This window comes from Caretta caretta, chromosome 2, assembly GCF_965140235.1.
Source record: "Caretta caretta isolate rCarCar2 chromosome 2, rCarCar1.hap1, whole genome shotgun sequence".
Lineage (NCBI taxonomy): Eukaryota > Metazoa > Chordata > Testudines > Cheloniidae > Caretta > Caretta caretta.
The window spans coordinates 97,624,495-97,643,439 of NC_134207.1; the positions used below are offsets into that span (position 1 = coordinate 97,624,495).

The window sequence follows — 18,945 nt, forward strand, 5'->3', positions numbered from 1 at the left end:
AGTAAATATAAGAACATTTACAGGAAGGAAAGTCATGCTTCATCCAATATGTAATTGTTGCCAGTTGGTGGGATTCATTGGGCTGAGGCATATGTTCAAACCATTATATGAATTAAAACAATTTACAAAAACATGTGTCTGTCTATCCATTTACTTACATATTTTATAAATTGCAGTTATGTACATCAGGCTAACAAAGCATAAGGTTACATTGGTTTCCACTAGCTTCCATTGTCCACAGACAGTTGGACAGTGATCTCAATTTTGAGCCGTCCACACATAAAAGGTGTATTTGATTTTTTTCTGTTTCATGTGTACTTTATGCATATTTAACTAGGGTGTGTGTGATTGAGAGGTTTTTACTAAATCTTAGCATTGCAGTAATGATAGGATTTTGCATAGAATAGATGTATAGACCAGGTCCTCAACTAATGAAAAATTGGAATAGTTCTAGTGACATCAGTAGATCTATGCAGATTTAAACCATCTGAGGATCTGGCTTATATAAACATATTCCATGAAAACTCCTATCATTACTACAATGTTAAAACTTAGTAAACAACCACTCAAAAGTCACAAACACCCCTAATTAAATACGCATAAAGTACATATAAAAACTGAAATGCTTTCTCTCTCTGTGTGTGTATATATATTTCAAGAGATAATGTTTAAGAAATAATTAGTTAAAAGTAAACAAACTTCTGTGTGTGTATAATTTCTTAAACATTCTCTTGAAATATATTTATGGATTATGTGTGTGTGCGTGTGCACACACACATATATGTATACCTAACTATATACACAATATGTGTGTGTGTGTAATTAATACCACCGGTATAGTTCAAAAGATTTATAATATTTGAGAAATAACTAGTAAAAGTAAGCAAATACTTCTTTATAAAAAGGCACTAATGAAATATCTAGGAAGCTTTGTGCTTCATGATTACAATGTATGAGTATTTTACGTTTTTATTATTCAAATATCTTTGTATGATATAGATATAAATCTGGGCTTCTAAAAACATCAGAAACACTGAGGTCAGCAGGACTATGTGTGTAACTGAATACGGGGATCGGATACTGACAACCTTATTGTGAACTATTTGTGAAATTGTATTTTATCAAAAGTTTAGGTAGATGCATTCTTGACCTTTCGTTAACATGCATGAGTAGCCAGGAGTTTCTGTGCATATAAAATAAAGGTCCATTTTTGGAAATTAAATATCCATAAATTTGTACAATAGAGCCAGGAACTCCTTGTCATGGTTATGGGACTGTTTGTACCATGAGCTCCTTTTTGGTCTGACTGAGTGCACGTGCTCAGGTATTAGGCCTTGAAACCTTGCCTGTCTCAAGGTGGAATTTTGCAATTCTCCCACTCTTATCAAAACATAGTACAACACTCCCATCTTGGCCAACTGTTTCGTAACACGCAGGTCAGACTGGATGCCTGTGTTTCTTCTCTCCAGGAGCTTGTGACCGGCACTATACAGTGATGAATGGCCTTCATAAAACAAATAGGTTTATCTAGCACATGGACCAAAACTTTAGAGAGCCAACACCCTACATCAGGGGTGGGCAAACTTTTTGGCCCGAGGACCACATTGAGGTTACGAAATGGTATGGAGGGCCAGGTAGGGAAGGTTGTGCCTCCGCAAACAGCCTGGCCCCTGCCCCTATCCGCCCCCTCCCACTTCCTACCCCTGACTGCCCCCCTCAGAACCTCCGACCCATCCAACCCCCCTGCTCCTTGTCCCCTGACTGTCCCCCCTGGGACCCCACCCCCTATCCAAGACCCCCCTGCTCCCTGTCCCCTGATTGCCCCCACCCCATCCACACCCCCGCCCCCTGACAGGCCCCCCAGACCCCTGACCCATCCAACCCCCACCCCCATCACACACACACTCCTTGTCCCCTGGCTGCCCCCTCCTGGGACCCCCATCCCTAACTGCCTCCCCAGGACACCACCCCCTATCCAACCCGCCCTGCTTCCTGTCGCCCCCCAGGACCCACCCTCTATCCAACACCCCCCCCCCCCGCTCCCTGTCTCCTGACTGCCCCCCCGAACCTCCAGCCCATCCAACCCTGCCCCCGTCCCCTGACTGCCCCCTGGGACCTCGTGCCCTTATCCCACCCCCTCCCCCTTACCTTGCCGCTCTGAGGGGCAAGACAGGCTTATTTGAAAGCCTGGGAGATGGGTGGGCGCAAGCTGCACTGCCCATGTGGCGGCGTGGCTGTGGGGGAGGGGGAACAGTAGGGGAGGGGCCGGGGGCTAGCCGCCCCAGCTGGGAGCTCAGGGGACAGGCAGGGCGGTCCCGCGGGCCATAGTTTGCCCACCTCTGCCCTACATGAATATTTACTCTCATCTAATCTTATGTTTCAGAGTAGCAGCCATGTTAGTCTGTATTCACAAAAAGAAAAGGAGTACTAGTGGCACCTTAGAGACTAACCAATTTATTTGAGCATAAGCTTTCGTGAGCTACAGCTCACTTCATCGGATGCATTCAATGGAAAATGCATCCGATGAAGTGAGCTGTAGCTCACGAAAGCTTATGCTCAAATAAATTTGTTAATCTGATCTTATGCTTCCCTACAAGCTAAGTTAGATGGGCTTCCCTCTTGAGTTACAGAGAGGGACAACAGGTCCTACTTATATTCTTTTAGGAAGCCCCAAACCTCTTGGGGCCCAGTCTGGTCTCCATTTCCCTTTCAGAGTGTGTCCCCCAGTCTGTTCTCCCTCTCAGAGAAAACTCCCCTTTCTCAAAGCTCAGCCCTGTCTGTGTGTGCCTGAGTCTAATTACAATATTGCTTAATGGCTTTTGTTACAGGGCCTATGTGTGAAGTCTTCCTTTTGCCTCTTGCTGGGTTTTTTTCCCCCAGTCAGCCAGTCCCACCCCTGTGATGGTTGCTCCATTGTTTGGCAGTTAGCTTTAAGGGCTTGCAGTCACAGGCTTTGAGACTATGAGGGGTCTGTATAGGACCTATCTGAAATGGTCTGTTTATCTATAGGACTTCTGAAATGGTCTGTTCCCCCCTTAGATTCCTTCAGAAGTCCTATAGATAAATCACATTTTGGGTCCAGATCAATATTCATTACCAAGCACCCTGGCATCCATTCAGCACAACAATGTGGGAATAGTTACCTGGGTGAAGTTACTATGAGGCGGTAAGTGTCTGCATTCAGACTCCCAAGATGGCCCATCTGTTTAACACTAGACTGAAACACCTAGTGACTTACTTTGTATGGAGAGTACTACAGCAGTACTACAGTGTACTAGAGACCCTCACTTGCTTCCTTTAAATAAACAAGCACAGCTGCCAATTACTAACTTAATTTATGGAGGAAGAAGTCGGTACTGATCAGATTTTGGATTCTGGCTGTCTAAAGATAAAATCTCCCAGAGCTGCTTTTGAAGCTGTTAAGAGATGTTTTCCCCCCTTTCCCTTAGCAAAAGTCCATTTGATCTCAAATACCATTTAGATAATGTTAGAGATCAAATATACATTTTCTCAGGGAAAATGAAGCTGTAAGAGCTTCAAAAGCAGCTCTGGAGGCTGGAGTACTTGTGCTTCACTGACATCCCAAATGGCATCCATGAGCCGTATGTACGGTACTTCACAGATCCAAATATATGAGGTCTTATGGGGCTCACACATCTATCAAGACATAACATAGTACTGCATATCCCATCGAAATCTGTGAATTGGAATGGAATACAAGTGCACATCTATAAAATTGCATCATTAGGCTCCAGGAAAGCAAAAGGATTTGTATAGAGAACTCTGAAGGATGCAGAGATGGTATGACACAAAACTGAATGTCTGGCACAAGAAGAAAACAAACTGAGGCTAACAAAATGCCAATTTACCTTCATTAGCTGTATAATCTGAAGGTAATCACTGATTATCAGAAACAGCACTGGAAGTTGAAAATGAATATATTTTAAAAACAAAGAGTTAAAGGATAAGAAAATATTGCAGGACATTAGTGGTAGGACAGGAGAATGAGCAAGAGGTGTATGTATGTCCTCCTTATTCTCAAGTATGTGACCTGAAACAAAATATTTAGTTTTGATTTTCCTGATGGAAAACTGAAAAAAGTTGGCAAAATAAAATTAATTTTGTGGAAACTGCATTTTCCTTCAAAAAACATTTTGACAGAAAATTCCTGACCAACTCTACTATCCTCGTTCTTGTATGGCTTCCATCACTGGTATATATGAGTGCCTACAAGGCAGGGAGGAAACATTTAATTCCATATTTCCTGTTTGTTTTCCAAGGTACTCCAACATTGCAAATCTATTTACCTGGAACCTAGCGCCAATTTCAAAGCTGCTGACAGTACGATTCTGACTGCATATACCAGCTATTAACTTACACTCTAGACTTTAGTATTTTGATGTAAACAAAAATATTCCTTAGAGTCCCAAAACAAATTTTCTTTAGTCTCATAAATGAATCTCAGCTACAGGCCCAACATTCCCTTTTTCAATTTTCATACAAACTTTGCTCACACAGAAGTTAGTAAAAACTGAGGCATGAACAAGGGTGAAGCTAAATTTTATTTAGAAGATGGTGAAATGTTTATTAATAACTTTTTGCACGGTTTGCCCAGCTCTACATAAATGCTAAGTATAATTAGGTACTATTAATATGTGGGTTTGATTCGACCCTTGCCCACAGTGTGATTTTTTAAATTTACTGTAATAGCCTTATGCCTGTTTATTCTGCTCTTCAGCTTAACTGAATTTAAGCAGTTCCCTTCACTTTCCTCTTCTCAGAGTGAACACTGTGCGTAAGGGCAGTCTGACAGATTTCTCCAGTGTACGTAAAAAAAAAAAACTAATAAGATAAAAATCTACCACTTAAATGCTAAGTCTTAAAATAAAAATTGTTCCTTCATCAGGAAAATTCTGGGTCACAAATGGCTGAAAGGACTCATGTGATGAGTCAGCTAATTTATAGTCTTCTTCAAGTAGTATCCCTATGGGTGCTCCACTGTAGGTGCACCCCTGTGCCTTTAGAGATCTCTCATAGCTGTGTTCGTTTGGCTCGTATATGGGTGTTACTCAGTGTTATATAGCACTGCATAGATGAGCTGCCTTCAGTTCCTTCTTAGTGGCCTCAGCCAGAGATTAAGCCTTAACAGTCGTCTGCATTGAGTTTACCTCAACTGTGTCCCCTTAGCTCTTTTAGTAGTTAGTTTATTACAGTTGTTCTTAGTAGTAGTTAGTAGTTTTAGTTGTAGTAGTTTAAAAAAATCCTTCTTATACATAGCTTTTACATAGTTTCTCCCCTCCTGGGAGATTTTGCTTTACTGGAAAGGCATGCTGAGTTCTCCTTATTTCAAATGTTGCCTATTGTGCCTTGAGGCAATCCCGGTGAGTGATGGCACTCCCACTGCATCCACTGCCTCAGGGAATCTCATATTTTCCAAAAGTGCAACTTCTGTCTAACCGTACAATCTAGAGCCAGAAAAAACAGGGAGATCAAACTTTGGCTCCTCATGATGGAGAGCTCACTGTGCCCAGCCTCTAACCCAGACCAGGGGACCCCCTGTATGCCTGTCTCCAAGTAAGTCAGCTACCTGTGCCATTTCCAAGCTGCACTCCTCGAGGGAATCCAAGAGGAAGACACAAGATTCCTCTCATAAGACTTCCAAAGTTCATGCCCCGAGTTCTCTAGGGAACCTACATCCAAGAAGTTGAGGTTGTGAATGACTCTAGCCACTTTGGCTTCCATCAGTCTCTACCCAACGAGGGTGCTGGTTCCTCAGGTATTGAGGACTCAGTTAAGCCTAGAGACTCCAAAAAGTCGGGCTTCCATAGACCATTGGTATCAACGGGCAGGAAGAAGAGCTCTACCTCTCCATAATCGGTACCAAAAAAGGACCATTGGGACTCCATCTGGACTCCCCTTCGAGCACTCAAGACTCTCAGTACTATCAACTCCCTCAGCTACCATTACTTCAGCTCAAGCCATGGACATGGTACCGACAACATTCTTGGTACCACAGGAGTTTAGTTTTCCCTGAGAGCTGGCTGTGTCTGAGACTCCTGACTCCCCATTGCTCATCTCCGATCTGTTCTCAGTACTGAGGACCTCCAGATCCACAGACACACATCCAGTACCAACGGTTGTATATCAAATGTCTTCTGCTACTCCAGCACTTCAAAGTGACTTGGAGGAGGAGGACTCTGAAACAGATCTTGCCTTGGTCTCTCAAATATCTGTCCATGGCTCTCCACTCTATCCCTATAGAGGCTCTTTTCCAGAGATCTCTAAGGCAGTTGATCTCATGAGACACATCCACAACCACCATCTTGCTGGTATGAGCACTCATGGATGCCTCCACCCATGCCATATGCATCATCCAGTTGGTCATACTGGGACCCTGGGTGGCCTATCATCAGCAATTCTCTAGGTCCTCAAGCAACATCTGTCACCGAGATAGACAACTTTCCTCACCATCCCTCTCCAGGAGACCAGAACCTTAGGAAGAAACCTTTGAGAAACAGGAAGCTAGGGCTGACAAAGAGCTCTCTCCACCAGCTGATATTTCTTCTTCATCCCCGGATGAAGAGATCATGCCACCTCAACCATCCCTGTCTGACAATTTAAATATTTCCAGGACCTTATCAAGAGGGTTGTTGATTCTTAGCTTGAGGAGGTTAAAGAACCTCATCATAAGCTGCTTGACATCCTCCACACAGCTTCATCTGCCTGCATTGCCTTGCCTGTTAATGAGGCACTCTTGGATCCTGCAAAAATTATTGGGTACACCCTGGCCTCAATTCCACACACATTCAAGAGCATGGACAAAAAATATGTCCCCTCAAAGGACTCAGAAATCTTATTTTCTCATCTCTCTCCTAACTCCTTGATGGTCAAGGCAGTTATTGAATATGGAAGGCAGTATCACACAAAATCTATGCCCTCTGATAGAAATCACAAGCCCCTCGACCTGTGTTGTAGAAAATCATATTCCACAGCTACTTTACAATTTGGAATTGCTATCTACCAGGCATTAATGGAGAAGTACAACCAAACAAATTGTACCAACTGAACTCCTTTATTGTACATTTACCAACAGAACACAGAGTAATTTCAGGCAAATATTGCTTACCAGAATTTACTGAAAATGGTTCTGACAGACAGTAAAACATAGGTATCTTTTATGGGATAGGTGGATTGTTATATGGAAATATGCATCCTGAAGGCTGAGGGCTGAGAACAATTCCTTTGGTTCAGTGATGGAATTATTGCTACAAGTGTCACCATTTTGAATTTTTGTGTCTTCACTAAGCTGTTGAGTAGCCTTAAATCTAGGACGGGTCTCTCAACCACTGCTCTTTTTTGGAGCCAGCTGACACTTCCCCCTCCCATCCAACAGCTGTAGCCATTAGATTGGGGTTCCCCTCTGCTCATGGAGGCAGAGAGAACAGTCTCACTCTCAATATATATCTCTTAGGTCAATAATTTTTAATCTCCACCTTAACAGAAGCCAATATCTATTAATACTGTCTGTGCACTGATTAGTGCTCTCCAGCTAGTAAATTCTGTGTCATAGAAATGTGTTTACTGTATCAGTTACTTCCACATATCAGTGATTTTTATATTGTTTCACAGCAGGGTACATTTTGCAGTTGTTTATTCTGCTCGTAGCTATGGGAGCTGACTTTCTAGCAGGCTGACTTCATTCCTTGGAAAGGTTCCTTACTATCAAGAGCTTTAATACCCTGGGCCCTGCCCACACTGGAGCCAAGTATTCAGTATTTGTGTTTTTATTAAGTGTGTTGTGACTATTGCAAAGTGTTCAAAGCATATTTTACAGTGGTTCAAGTCTCGGTAAAACGTAAAGGTACAAGCTTCGGTCATTGCAATGATTAGCGTAATTCCCATTGATTTCAATTGGAGCAAAGAAAGAAAAGCTGAGTGTGAGAAGAGATGTTGAAATATGAGTGAATATATATACTTTATTAACAGAATAGTCCTCATATTCTGTACAAACTATTACATTAGTCCTTCATGTTTCAGATTATGATGTGATCTATTCTGGGCATCTCTCACTGGAAATACTGCTAGTTAAATATCCTGCCAGAGAGGGAGTGAGATGCCATAATCCTTTCTTTATAGTATAGCCAAGGAGATAAAAATTAATAGTCAATCCCCAGTCATTGATTCACTTTCCAGCTGATTATTCATTAGTGCTTCTTTATTTATATACAATATTGTCCACAGCCAGAGAAGATTACTACATATGTATGTAGTATCTTACTACATAAGATTAGGCCTAATTTTATTTTGCTCATTTTTATTTCTCCTTTATGTAGTATTAAGTAATAGGTAGTACCTGTTTGGTTGGTGTCATCATACACCTGTTCTATTCTGTTAATCTCATCTCACTGCTAGCATGAACTGTAGAAGCAGAGTTTGGGCCTATAAGCCTGAGCCTGTAGTCTAGGATTGCCGACTTTCTAATAGCAGAAAACCAAACACTTCTTCTCTTAGGCCCTGGCCTCTGCCCCACCCCTTCTCTGAGGCTCACCTTCTCCCTCTCCCCCACCCTCACTCAGTTGCTCATTTTCAACAGGCTGGGGCAGAGGGTTGGGGTGCAGGAAGGGGTGAGGGCTCTGGGATGGGTCTGGGGATGAGGGGTTTGGGTGCAGGTAGGGTTGCCAATTTTGGTTAGATGTATTCCTGGAGGTTTCAGATTAATCTTTAATTCCTGGAGACTCCAGGGAAATCCTGGAGGGTTGGCAACCATAATGTAGCCCCATCCTGTATATGTGAGCTACTCCTTAGTTGACTGTAATAGAGGCCACTGCAGGAGAAGGGATGGTGGAAGCCTGGCAATTTTCAAAGAGCTATCTGCTGTTTTGCCCCTAGTTGCAAGAGCATATTTGCAGTGCAGCGAGGAGCAGATACAGAGCCATGCAACCTTTTCCACTTCCACTGCTTTTTCCCTTTGGCCTGAGGACTGTGCCCTGTGCTAGACTAGTCTCAGGTCAGTGTGCTTGCCTCACTGGTTGGGAAGACTGAAATAGCAGGCATAAAACAGTGATAATTCAGCCAAGCAACTATGTAAATATCTTCATACTCAGTAAACCTTGATTGATGCTGATCACTGCAGATCACTCATGCATACCTCTGCCTAATGACCATGGGAGCTGCTCAGCACTTCTTCAGATTTTCTCTTTAATAAAAATTTTTTTTACAAATTGATAAACCAAAATCTGTGTTTTTCCTTATCAGGAGAGAATATAATCTATACACTGGGAAGCAACTATATTTGGGTTTCTTCTTCACAAAATTATAACATTTTTAAAAAATGAAATGCTCATTATCTGAATGTAATCTTGCCTATTGCTTACATTCATGTTGATAAGTGTTATGGTCTAGTTTATTACTCATCTCCTGCTTCCTCAAAGATATTGTGTGACCCACAAGTGCTGGTTTAGAATGAATTGTTCTGATTTCAGAGCAGTCCAGTTTTATAGTCTTTTGGACCCCCATAGTAGCACTACACTAGTTTTATGTGTCATCTTAAAATTCCTTTGGTATGTGAATTTGTAGAGTGATTTATAGCATGCTATAATGGGATTATGCTAGAAGTGATCTCTCATTTATCTGGGAGTACCTTATTGTTGTTGTTATCATATATTGTGCATGCCAGTGAAGTTAATCTGGGCTTTGCTGCCACCACCAGGTTACAGACATTGTACAAATAAAAAATTCTACCCCCTCTTCCTTCCTCTCCAAGTTCTTCACAGAACAGAGGCACCCTTAGGGCTAGAAAGAGGGAACTCTATAAAGGCTTTAACAAGGTGTGGGGGGAGGGAGGAATATACTATGTTTCTGCTGCTGGGCCTGTTGAAAACCTCCTCTGTCTGTCTGAATTAAAATAGCTATTTGGCCTCACACATCTCCATTGGTAACATTAATTTGACAAATGCTGTTATGCTTTGGTGTCCTGTTCACTCAGTATTAATCCATTTTGGAATCACTCTTTTCTTCTTGCTAGAGTCAAAAGATAATGTTCTGTCTAAACTTCTTGTTCCAGTTAAAAAAAAATAGAGCGGAAATGTGAACTAAGACTATCACTAGCTATTTTTAATATATATTTACAATTAGATTATTCAGTTCAGTGAAAGGGTTTTTTTTTTTTGTATTGGTGGGGGGGCTTGAATCCAGTATGAAATTGTCTCTGGTGACACTTGATTAACCAGAGCAGGTCTGGTGAGAATGTGAGATCAGTCAGTGGCCTCAGTCCAACTCCTTGTGGACCAATGTCCAAAACACACAAAAAACTGTTTTTATTGGCCAACTTTGGAGCAACCCCAAAAACTGAAAGGATGGGACACTCTTTAATGCTGCTGCTCATGTTTACATGCTCTTGAATAAAGAAAAAACTTTGTTCTCTAGTGCCTTCAAAGCTTTAACTTTTCTTTAGAAAAGTCAGAGGAAAATGAGAGAATCACATGCTATACATCAAAGCTCAGAGTTATAACATGTTTAACAGGTTACATTCTTAGAACCAAATTCAATGGCATCAGAGGGAGTAACACCACCGAAGTCAATAGAGCTCTCCCATGGGCATCAGTGGAAAATCTAGCCCTTATGCCTTATTTCAAAAAGATACACTATTAACATTTTTGAAGATGGCTTACAGTGAAAAGAGTTTCCATTTCCATCCATCACAGTCCCTTCGAAATTGTAAAGAAGTCACTGGTTGTAGATGGAATTGATGTTACTTTAGATTTATTCATTATGGATAACCAACTGTGTCCACAATCCCAGAGGTCGAAATCAAGGGACGTGTCAAGTATCTGGAGAAAACAAGAGCAATGGACTACTCCATGCCAGTTTAAGAAAAGTCTTTCAAATGTGTCAGTGATATTTTTGTTGGCTGCTTTAAATCTAAGAAATGTGGGTCATTCTGATCTAGATTTATGTATTTATGCTTCCCATTTCTACTCTCTTGCCTCCAGTCTCTAATCACAATAAGCATTTCTTTCCTCAGATCATGGGGAAAGAAGGTCTGGACTATGTATTTGCAGTCCTCAACATCTCAGTGAATCTGAAAAGTCTTTATAGCAAAATCATTCATGATATTTTTCACTTTTAGGGCTGTTAAATGGAAACAATAATACTGTTGTGATTATCCCACTGCTTCTGTTACTGGTCATATCTTCCTTTAATACAGGGGCAGGAAAACTACGGCCCGGGGGACAACATCCGGCCCATCAGATGTTTTAATCCAGCCCTCGAGCTCCAGCCAGGGAGTAGGGTTGGGGGCTTGCCCCGCTCCGTGCATGCCAGGTCTCTGCGCGGCTCCCAGAAGCAGCAGCATGTCCCTCCTACATGTAGGGGCAGCCAGGGGGCTTCACACACTGCCCCCACAGCTCCCATTCGCTAGCAACCACGGCCAATGGAGCTGCAGGGACGGTGACTGGGGACGGGGCAGCACACATAGAGTCTCCTGGCTGCGCCTCTGCGTAGGAGCCAGAGGGGGGACATGCTGCTGCTTCCAGGAGCTACTTGAGGTAAATGCCACCTGGAGCCTGCACCCCGACCTCCTCCCATGCCCCAACCCCCTGCCCCAGTCCTGATCCCCCTCCCAACCTCCGAACCCCTTGGTCCCAGGCCGGAGCACCCACCTGCACCCCAATCCCTCATCCCCAGCCCCACTCCAGAACCCACACCCCCAGCTGAAGTCCTTACCCCCTCCCACACCCCAACCCCCAATTTCATGAGCATTCATGGCCCGCCATACAATTTCCATACCCAGATGTGGCCCTCAGGCCAAAAATGTTGCCCACCCCTGCTTTAATAGGAACATATAACTAGTTATTTAATATTAAGGCTAGTTTATTTCTCAGAGCAAATCTTTTGAATGCATCTATACTGTTTCTGCCATTATGGATCTTGTAGACTTTAACATCACTGAAAACAGTAGACATGACTCTGCCTGTCTGCCAATGATGGAAAATTAATGGTGCTACATTGTTGAAAGCAAGAGGAGAATCAAGCCCATTATACTGTTTCTAGAAACAGGGCACCTGCAACAACCTATTAAAGGGGGTATTGATTAGTGTTGATTTACTCTGTAGGTAGTAAATAGGGCTTAGTAGATACTAGACTGGTAAAATACTCTTAAAGGAAACTTGGACATTGGGTACATAAAAATTGCACTAATGTAACTATGTCAATGTAGGGGTATAGGAACTGATTAAATTGGTTAAGGAATTTGAAGGGATCAATGCTTAGAGGAAGAAGGAATGAAGAAGAGAAAAACAGATTTTTTGTCTGCCTTTCCACATAAAGCTGCTGTCCAATTCTCTGTCCTATTTGTAAGCCCTAATTTCTGTCTTTTCTTTGGACACATCCAGTTATCCAGGCAGAAAATTTGGGCATATTTTGATATTAACTTCCCTGTGTGTGTGTGTGTGTGTGTGTGTGTAACTGTATTGCTCTTCCTCTGACATTATTAAGTCACTCTACCTTGTTTATTTGTTCTGAATGCAGTTCTATTCAGAAATCTAACGCAAGAATGTATTTTATTTTTTATTTTGCACAAGATGGGCATACTCAGCAATTACAGATGAAGGGAATAAGAACCACAGGAGATTTGCCAATAATAAGTTAACTGAAAATATTGACTGTTAAACCATTTATTATTTTTTTTTCATTTTTTATAATGTAATTTAAAGGATGGATTTTATGGAATTGTATGATACTCAAAGAAAAATGGTTTTGGAAGATTGGAAGAGTCTGTGGAAAGAGCTACATGAAAGATAGTTATGAATTCACTAGCGCTGGAGTGACCATGTTAGTATTAGTATGTGTGTTAAGCCTCTGATCATGACAGTATGGACTGTTTCAGAAGCCTGAGTAGTCTTATTCTGAGGTGTGTGTTTGTACCGTTAAGTCACAGTGTTGTACCTTCTCTCCTGGTAAATTTGACTCCTGGGTCCTTGTAGTGAGACAATGACTCATCGGTGCTGTGCCTCCTGTCAGCCGTCCTGGAAATTAGCTCTGCCACCCCAGAGCGCCCTCTGCAGGCCGGTGTCTCACCGGCCACTGGCCCCCGTGTCCCTCCTGGACCCCGGCGCCCCTCTACAGGAGGATTCTGCCCCCTGCAGTAACCCCACAGCTCTGGGTCTCCCCACCCCGGGGAACCCCCAACCCTCTATCCCCACCACTCCTCAGTCTATGGCTATTGCCAGTCACCATCTAGCCCCCGCTCACTGGGGCGGACTGCAGTGTATAACCCATTCATTGTTGGCAAAGGTGGGTATGGACCTGCTGCCTTTGACTAGCCCCGGGGCTGCAGCCTCTGGGGAGTTGCCAGGCAGGAGCTCCCCTGCTCCTCTTGCCTTTCCCCAGCCCTGCTCAGTTGCCTGCACTCTCAGCTCCCAAACTCTGAAGCTAGAGGGAGAGTCCTGACCCTGAGGCCTTATAACAGGGCCAGGTGTGGCCTGATCGGGGCGTGGCCCAGCTGTGGCTGCTTCCCCCAATCAGCCTAGCCTTTGCTCACAACCCCAGCCCTCTCCCAGGGCTGGCTTTAACCCTTTCAGGGCTGGAGAGGGTGACCACCCCGCTACAGTCCTCCTTAAACATTATTTTGTGTTATGAAGATTCATATATAAATGATTATATATAAATCAAAAATAATATACAGGTATAGCTTTTTTCCCCTCTCAAACTAGTTCCAAATTTTTCCTTTGGAGATACTCCTAATCTGGTACATAACAAGTTTCTCAAAAGTAACCATTTATCTATCGGTTAATAGCTTCTCCCAGTCTGTTTTATCATTGCAATAATATTGTGCAAAAATGAGTGTCTAAAAATATCCACTCTATCATTGACTAGCTCTTATATTAGGCCAGAAAGTTCTCTTTAAAATAAAAAGACGAGGGGAAGTCAGGACTGTGGTTAATGAGAGCATGCCAATTAATGAGATTAGCTTTATAGACTCATTAATGCTATTAATTGGCATTACTGTCACCAATTAAAGATCCATGTTTATATTTTAAGCATAGGCCTTAAATGAAAAACTGGTGATGTGTTTTAAAGTGCTCTTTCCTTGAAGGTGATATTTCCATAAAATATGAATTGCATTCTCTTTGGTATTAACCATCTGAAAGGATATCTAGTTCAGTTCATACTATAGTAATATGAATACTGGTAACACATCTTTCTGCTTAATGCTTAATATCAGAAGATGTTTTACTTATTAAATTACAGATCCTGAGAAAAAGATGCCCTGCTGTTGCTCTCAGAACTGTGCTTTTGGGTATAATAGTGGTTCTTGCCTTTTTTGTTTTAGGGGCATTTTTTAATCTTAAGGTTTCAATGAACTTGTGTAATATTTATCTGATCTGTGACTCAACTTGTCCATTACTTACCTCTGTGTGTCTTTAGAAAGTCACTTTTAGTTAAATCCCTGGGTGCATCTCTGGGAGAATGGGCCAGATTCAAAGCTGATTCCATTGATTGGAATTGGGTAGCACTTGGCATGAATCAATAACGAATTTGGAATGTTGCTTTCAGACTAGAATTTTGTTTCTATGTGGGTGGGTAACAAATTTCCTATTGCATAATAGGCTGCATTTTTAAGGCTTTTGTTGTTATTATTTGTCACTTATCACAGTAGTACCTTGCTGCCTAGTCAAGATCAGGGCTGCCTTGTGCTAGGCAACTGTACAAACAAAGAGTAATTGTCAGATCATTTACTGCTATGTTAATTTCCAGGTAAGACTTTATAAACTTTTATTAATTTTAAGTTCTCAAGTTTTTGACTGGAATCTTTAAGTTAGAATGATCTTATAGGGAAATAAATTAGATGTCTGGGAGGAAAAGGGATTAGCTAAAATAAATTTGACCAGTTTTGATTACAATCCCCAAGAAAGGAATTGCTAAAGTAGTTTCAAATAGAGACATCTGGAATCAAAATGACTACTACACAGCGGTGTATATTGGCACTCACTAGCAAAACAACTGTAGCTCTTTCTTTGAACTACTGCCTCCAGAAGAAGGTACTTCTGATACTGACATCTTAGCTCAGCCAATAAACACAAAAGTGGTTGCATTAAGTATGATACTCAGGAAGGAAAATGACAAACGCATAGAATCGTAGCGTTTAAGGCCAGAAGGGACCACCAGATCATCTAGTCTGACATCCTATATATCACAGGCCACCAACACCACCCAATCACTTGCACACTAACTGCAACAACTGACATTAGACCAAAACATTACAAACACGACCACTTGAACAGCTGTAGGAAAGTAGGGGCAGAAGCAGGAAAAAAATGATCTAGTAAACCCCATTATTTAGGAATATCTATGATTTTTCCCCCTGAATACTAGCAACCCATTTCTAGTATTGATGCTCTTCACAGAAGGTAAATCATAACATACAAACTATGATGATTCAGTAAAATGTACATTCTAATGATGGCTCTTTTCTAGTTTTAAACACTGAAATGTACATGTCAAATGGGTTGGTGAATGATTTGCCACTTATGTTTGCTTTGTCTTTTAGCTCCAGACCAGTCTGAGTGAACCAATGACATTATCCAAGTCAATCTCACTTCCCCGTAGCGCATACTGGCATCACATCACCCGACAGAACAGCGTTGGAGAAATCTACAGTTTACAAGGCAAGTAGCTTTAAAAATGAAATGACATGTTCATTAGTTTCCCTCACATTGATCAGAATTCATGCTTATCATTTGCATTGGTTGTTTTCCCTTCATTTCAATTTATCAACTGTCACCAACTATAGAGGAACTCCTGAGATTTGCAATACAATTTTTTTTAGTTATTTTTTGATAAACTAATGGTGAAAATTACTTCCAGAATCACCATGCATCAGTCAATTTGGCAATGGAATTTGAATAAAACACTGTACAATGTAACTTATAAGTACCTAAAGAGTGTCTGGCATCTGGATCCGTTTCATAGTGTGTTCTGCAGAGAGCTTTTCTTGCATCTCCTTTTCCTAATAAGATAGAGTATGAGGAGGCCCAAATGATATTCATCCAAGAGTTCTAAAGGAACTCAAATATTAGATTGCAGAACTATTAACTGTGGTATGTAACTGATTGCTTAAATTAACCTGTGTTCCAGATGACTGGAGGGAGGGCTAATGTAATGCCTATCTTTAAAAAAAGCTCCAGGGATGATCCTGACAATTGCAAGCTGGTGAGCCTAACTTCAGGACCAGGCAAACTGGTAGAAACTATAGTAAAGAAAAGTATTTTCACATACATAGAAGCACACGATATGTTGGGGAAGAGTCAACATGGCTTTTGTAAAGGGAAATCATGCCTCACCAATGTATCAGAATTCTTTGAGGATGTCAACAAACATGTGGAGAAGGGTAATCCAGTGGATATAGTATACTTGGACCTTCAGAAAGCCTTTGACAATGTCCCTCACCAAAGGCTCTTAAGCAAAGTAGGCAGTCATGGAACACATAACTGGTTAAAAGATAGGAAACAAAGAGTAGAAATAAATGGTCAGTTTTTAGAATGGAAAGAGCGGTAAACAGCAGGATCTCCCCAGAGATCTGTACTGGAACCAGAGCTGTTCAACATATTCATAGATGATCTAGAAAAAGGGGCAAACTGTGAGGTGGCAAAGTTTTCAGATAATACAAAATTACTCAATATAGTTAAGTCCAGGGCTGACTGAAAAGAGTTAAAAGGGATTTCACAAAACTGGGTGACTTTGCAACAAAGTCGCAGATGAAGTTCAATGTTGATAAATGCAAAGTATTTGCATTTGCACTGGAAAACATAAGCCTGACTATACATACAAAATGATGGGGTCTAAATTAGCTGTTACCACTCAAGAAAGAGATCTTGGAGTCATTGTGGATAGTTCTCTGAAAACATCTGCTCAGTGTGCACTGACAGTCAAAATGCTAACAGAATGTTAGGAACCATTGATAGATAATAAGACAGAAAATATTATAAAACCACTATGTAAACCCATGGTACACCCACATCTTGAACATTGTGTGCCGTTCTGGTCACCCCATTTCAGAAAAGTTATATTAGAACTGGAAAGAAGTACAGAGAAGGGCAATAAAAATGATTAGGGGCATAGAAAAAGACAGGGTCTGTTCATCTTAGAAAAGAGATGATTGATGGGGGGATATGATAGAAGTCTGTAAAATCATGGTGTGCAGAAAGTGAATAAGGAAGTATTATTTACTCCTTTAGATAACACAAGAACCAATGGTCATCCAATGAAATTAAGAGGCAACAGGTTTAGAATAATAGAAGATTAGGTTTGGAAGAGACCTCAGGAGGTCATCTAGTCCAACCCCTTGCTCAAAGCAGGACCAACCCCAACTAAATCATCCCAGCCAGGGCTTTGTCAAGCCAGGCCTTAAAAACCTCTAAGGATGGAGATTCCATCACCTCCCTAGGTAACCCATTCCAGTGCTTCACAACCCTTCTAGTGAAATAGTTTTTCCTAAAATCCAACCTAGACCTCTCCCACTGCAACTTGAGAGCATTGTTTAAAATAAACATAAGGAAGTACTCCTTCCCACAATGCAGTCAACCTGTGGAACTTGTTGCCAGGGGAATGTTGTGAATGCCAAAAGCATAACTGGGTTCAAAAAAATAATTAGATGAGTTCATGGAGGATAGGTACCTCCATGGCTACTAGCCAAGATAGTCAGGGATGCAACCCCATACTCTGGCTATCCCTAAACCTCTGACTGCCAGAAGCTGGGAGTGGATGACAGGGGATGGATCACCACATAATTTCCCTGTTCTGTTCATTCCCTTTGAAGCCTCTGCATGGGCTACTGTCAGAAGACAAGATACTGAGCTAGATGCACCACTGATCAGACCCAGTATGTCCATTCTTATGTTCCTATGTATTCTGGAAGCCAGTTTCAGGGCGTCTGATTAAATCTGCATAAAACTGATGTATGAGTTTCAAGTCTAAAATTAAAACCCTTAGAACAGGGGTGGGCAAACTTTTTGGCCTGAGGGCTACATCGGGGTGCAAAACTGTATGGAGGGCTGGGTAGGGAAGGCTGTGCCTCCCCAAACAGCCTGGCCCCTGCCCCCTATTTGCTCCCTCCCACTTCCCGCCCCCTGACTGCCCCCCTCAGGACTCCCGACCCATCCAACTCCATCCTGCTCCTTGTCCCCTGACTGCCCCCTCCCAGGACCCCTGCCCCTAACTGCCCCCCGGGACCCCACCCCCATCTAACCCCCCCGCCCCACTCCTCCTCCCCTGACTGCCCTACCCAGAACCTCTGCCCTATCCAACCACCTCCTGTTCCCCATCTCCTGACCGCCCCGAACCTCCACCCCATCCAACCGCCCCCTGCTCCTTGTCCCCTGACCACTGCCTCCCGGGACTCCCTCCCCTAACTGCCCCCCAAGACCCCACCCCCTCTCAACCCCCCCCCCCGCTCCCCGTCCCCTGACTGCCCCCCCAAACCTCTGCCCCATCCAACCCCCTCCCATTCCCCCTCCCCTGACCACCACCCCCAGAACCTCCGCCCCATCCAACTGCTCCCTGTCCCCTGACTGCCTCCTGGGACTCCCTACCCCTTATCCAACCCCCTGGCCCCGGCCCCTTACCATGCTGGTCAGAGCAGCATGTCTGGCCACCGTGCCACCTGGCCAGAGCCAGACACGCTGCCGCGCTGCCCTGCATGAGTGTACAGCCCCGCCGAGTGAACGGCGGCTTGGTTGCGGGGGATGGGGAACAGCGGGGAGGGGCCGGGAACTAGCCTCCTGGGCCAGGAGCTCAGGGACTGGTCCTGTGGGCTGGATGTGGTCCGCGAGCCATAGTTTGCCCACCTCTGCCTTAGAATATCAGTGATTTTTGGTGAATATGCTTATAACTAGAGACAAATGTTCTGCCCTTGGCTTGACTAAATAGGGGCCTGATTCTGAGACA

The 18,945-nt window shown here is 42.8% G+C and overlaps 1 protein-coding gene across 3 annotated transcripts in view; it reads left to right on the top strand.

The window, feature by feature from the left end:
- Nucleotides 1-18,945, top strand: part of DOK6 (docking protein 6) — a 453,595-nt gene that overhangs the window by 338,614 nt on the left and 96,036 nt on the right. For all 3 annotated transcript variants that reach the window (XM_048840154.2, XM_048840153.2, XM_048840155.2), the window contains one exon: nt 15,551-15,668. In XM_048840154.2, coding sequence (XP_048696111.1) covers nt 15,551-15,668 — 118 coding nt within the window. The remainder of the gene's footprint in view (nt 1-15,550; nt 15,669-18,945) is intronic.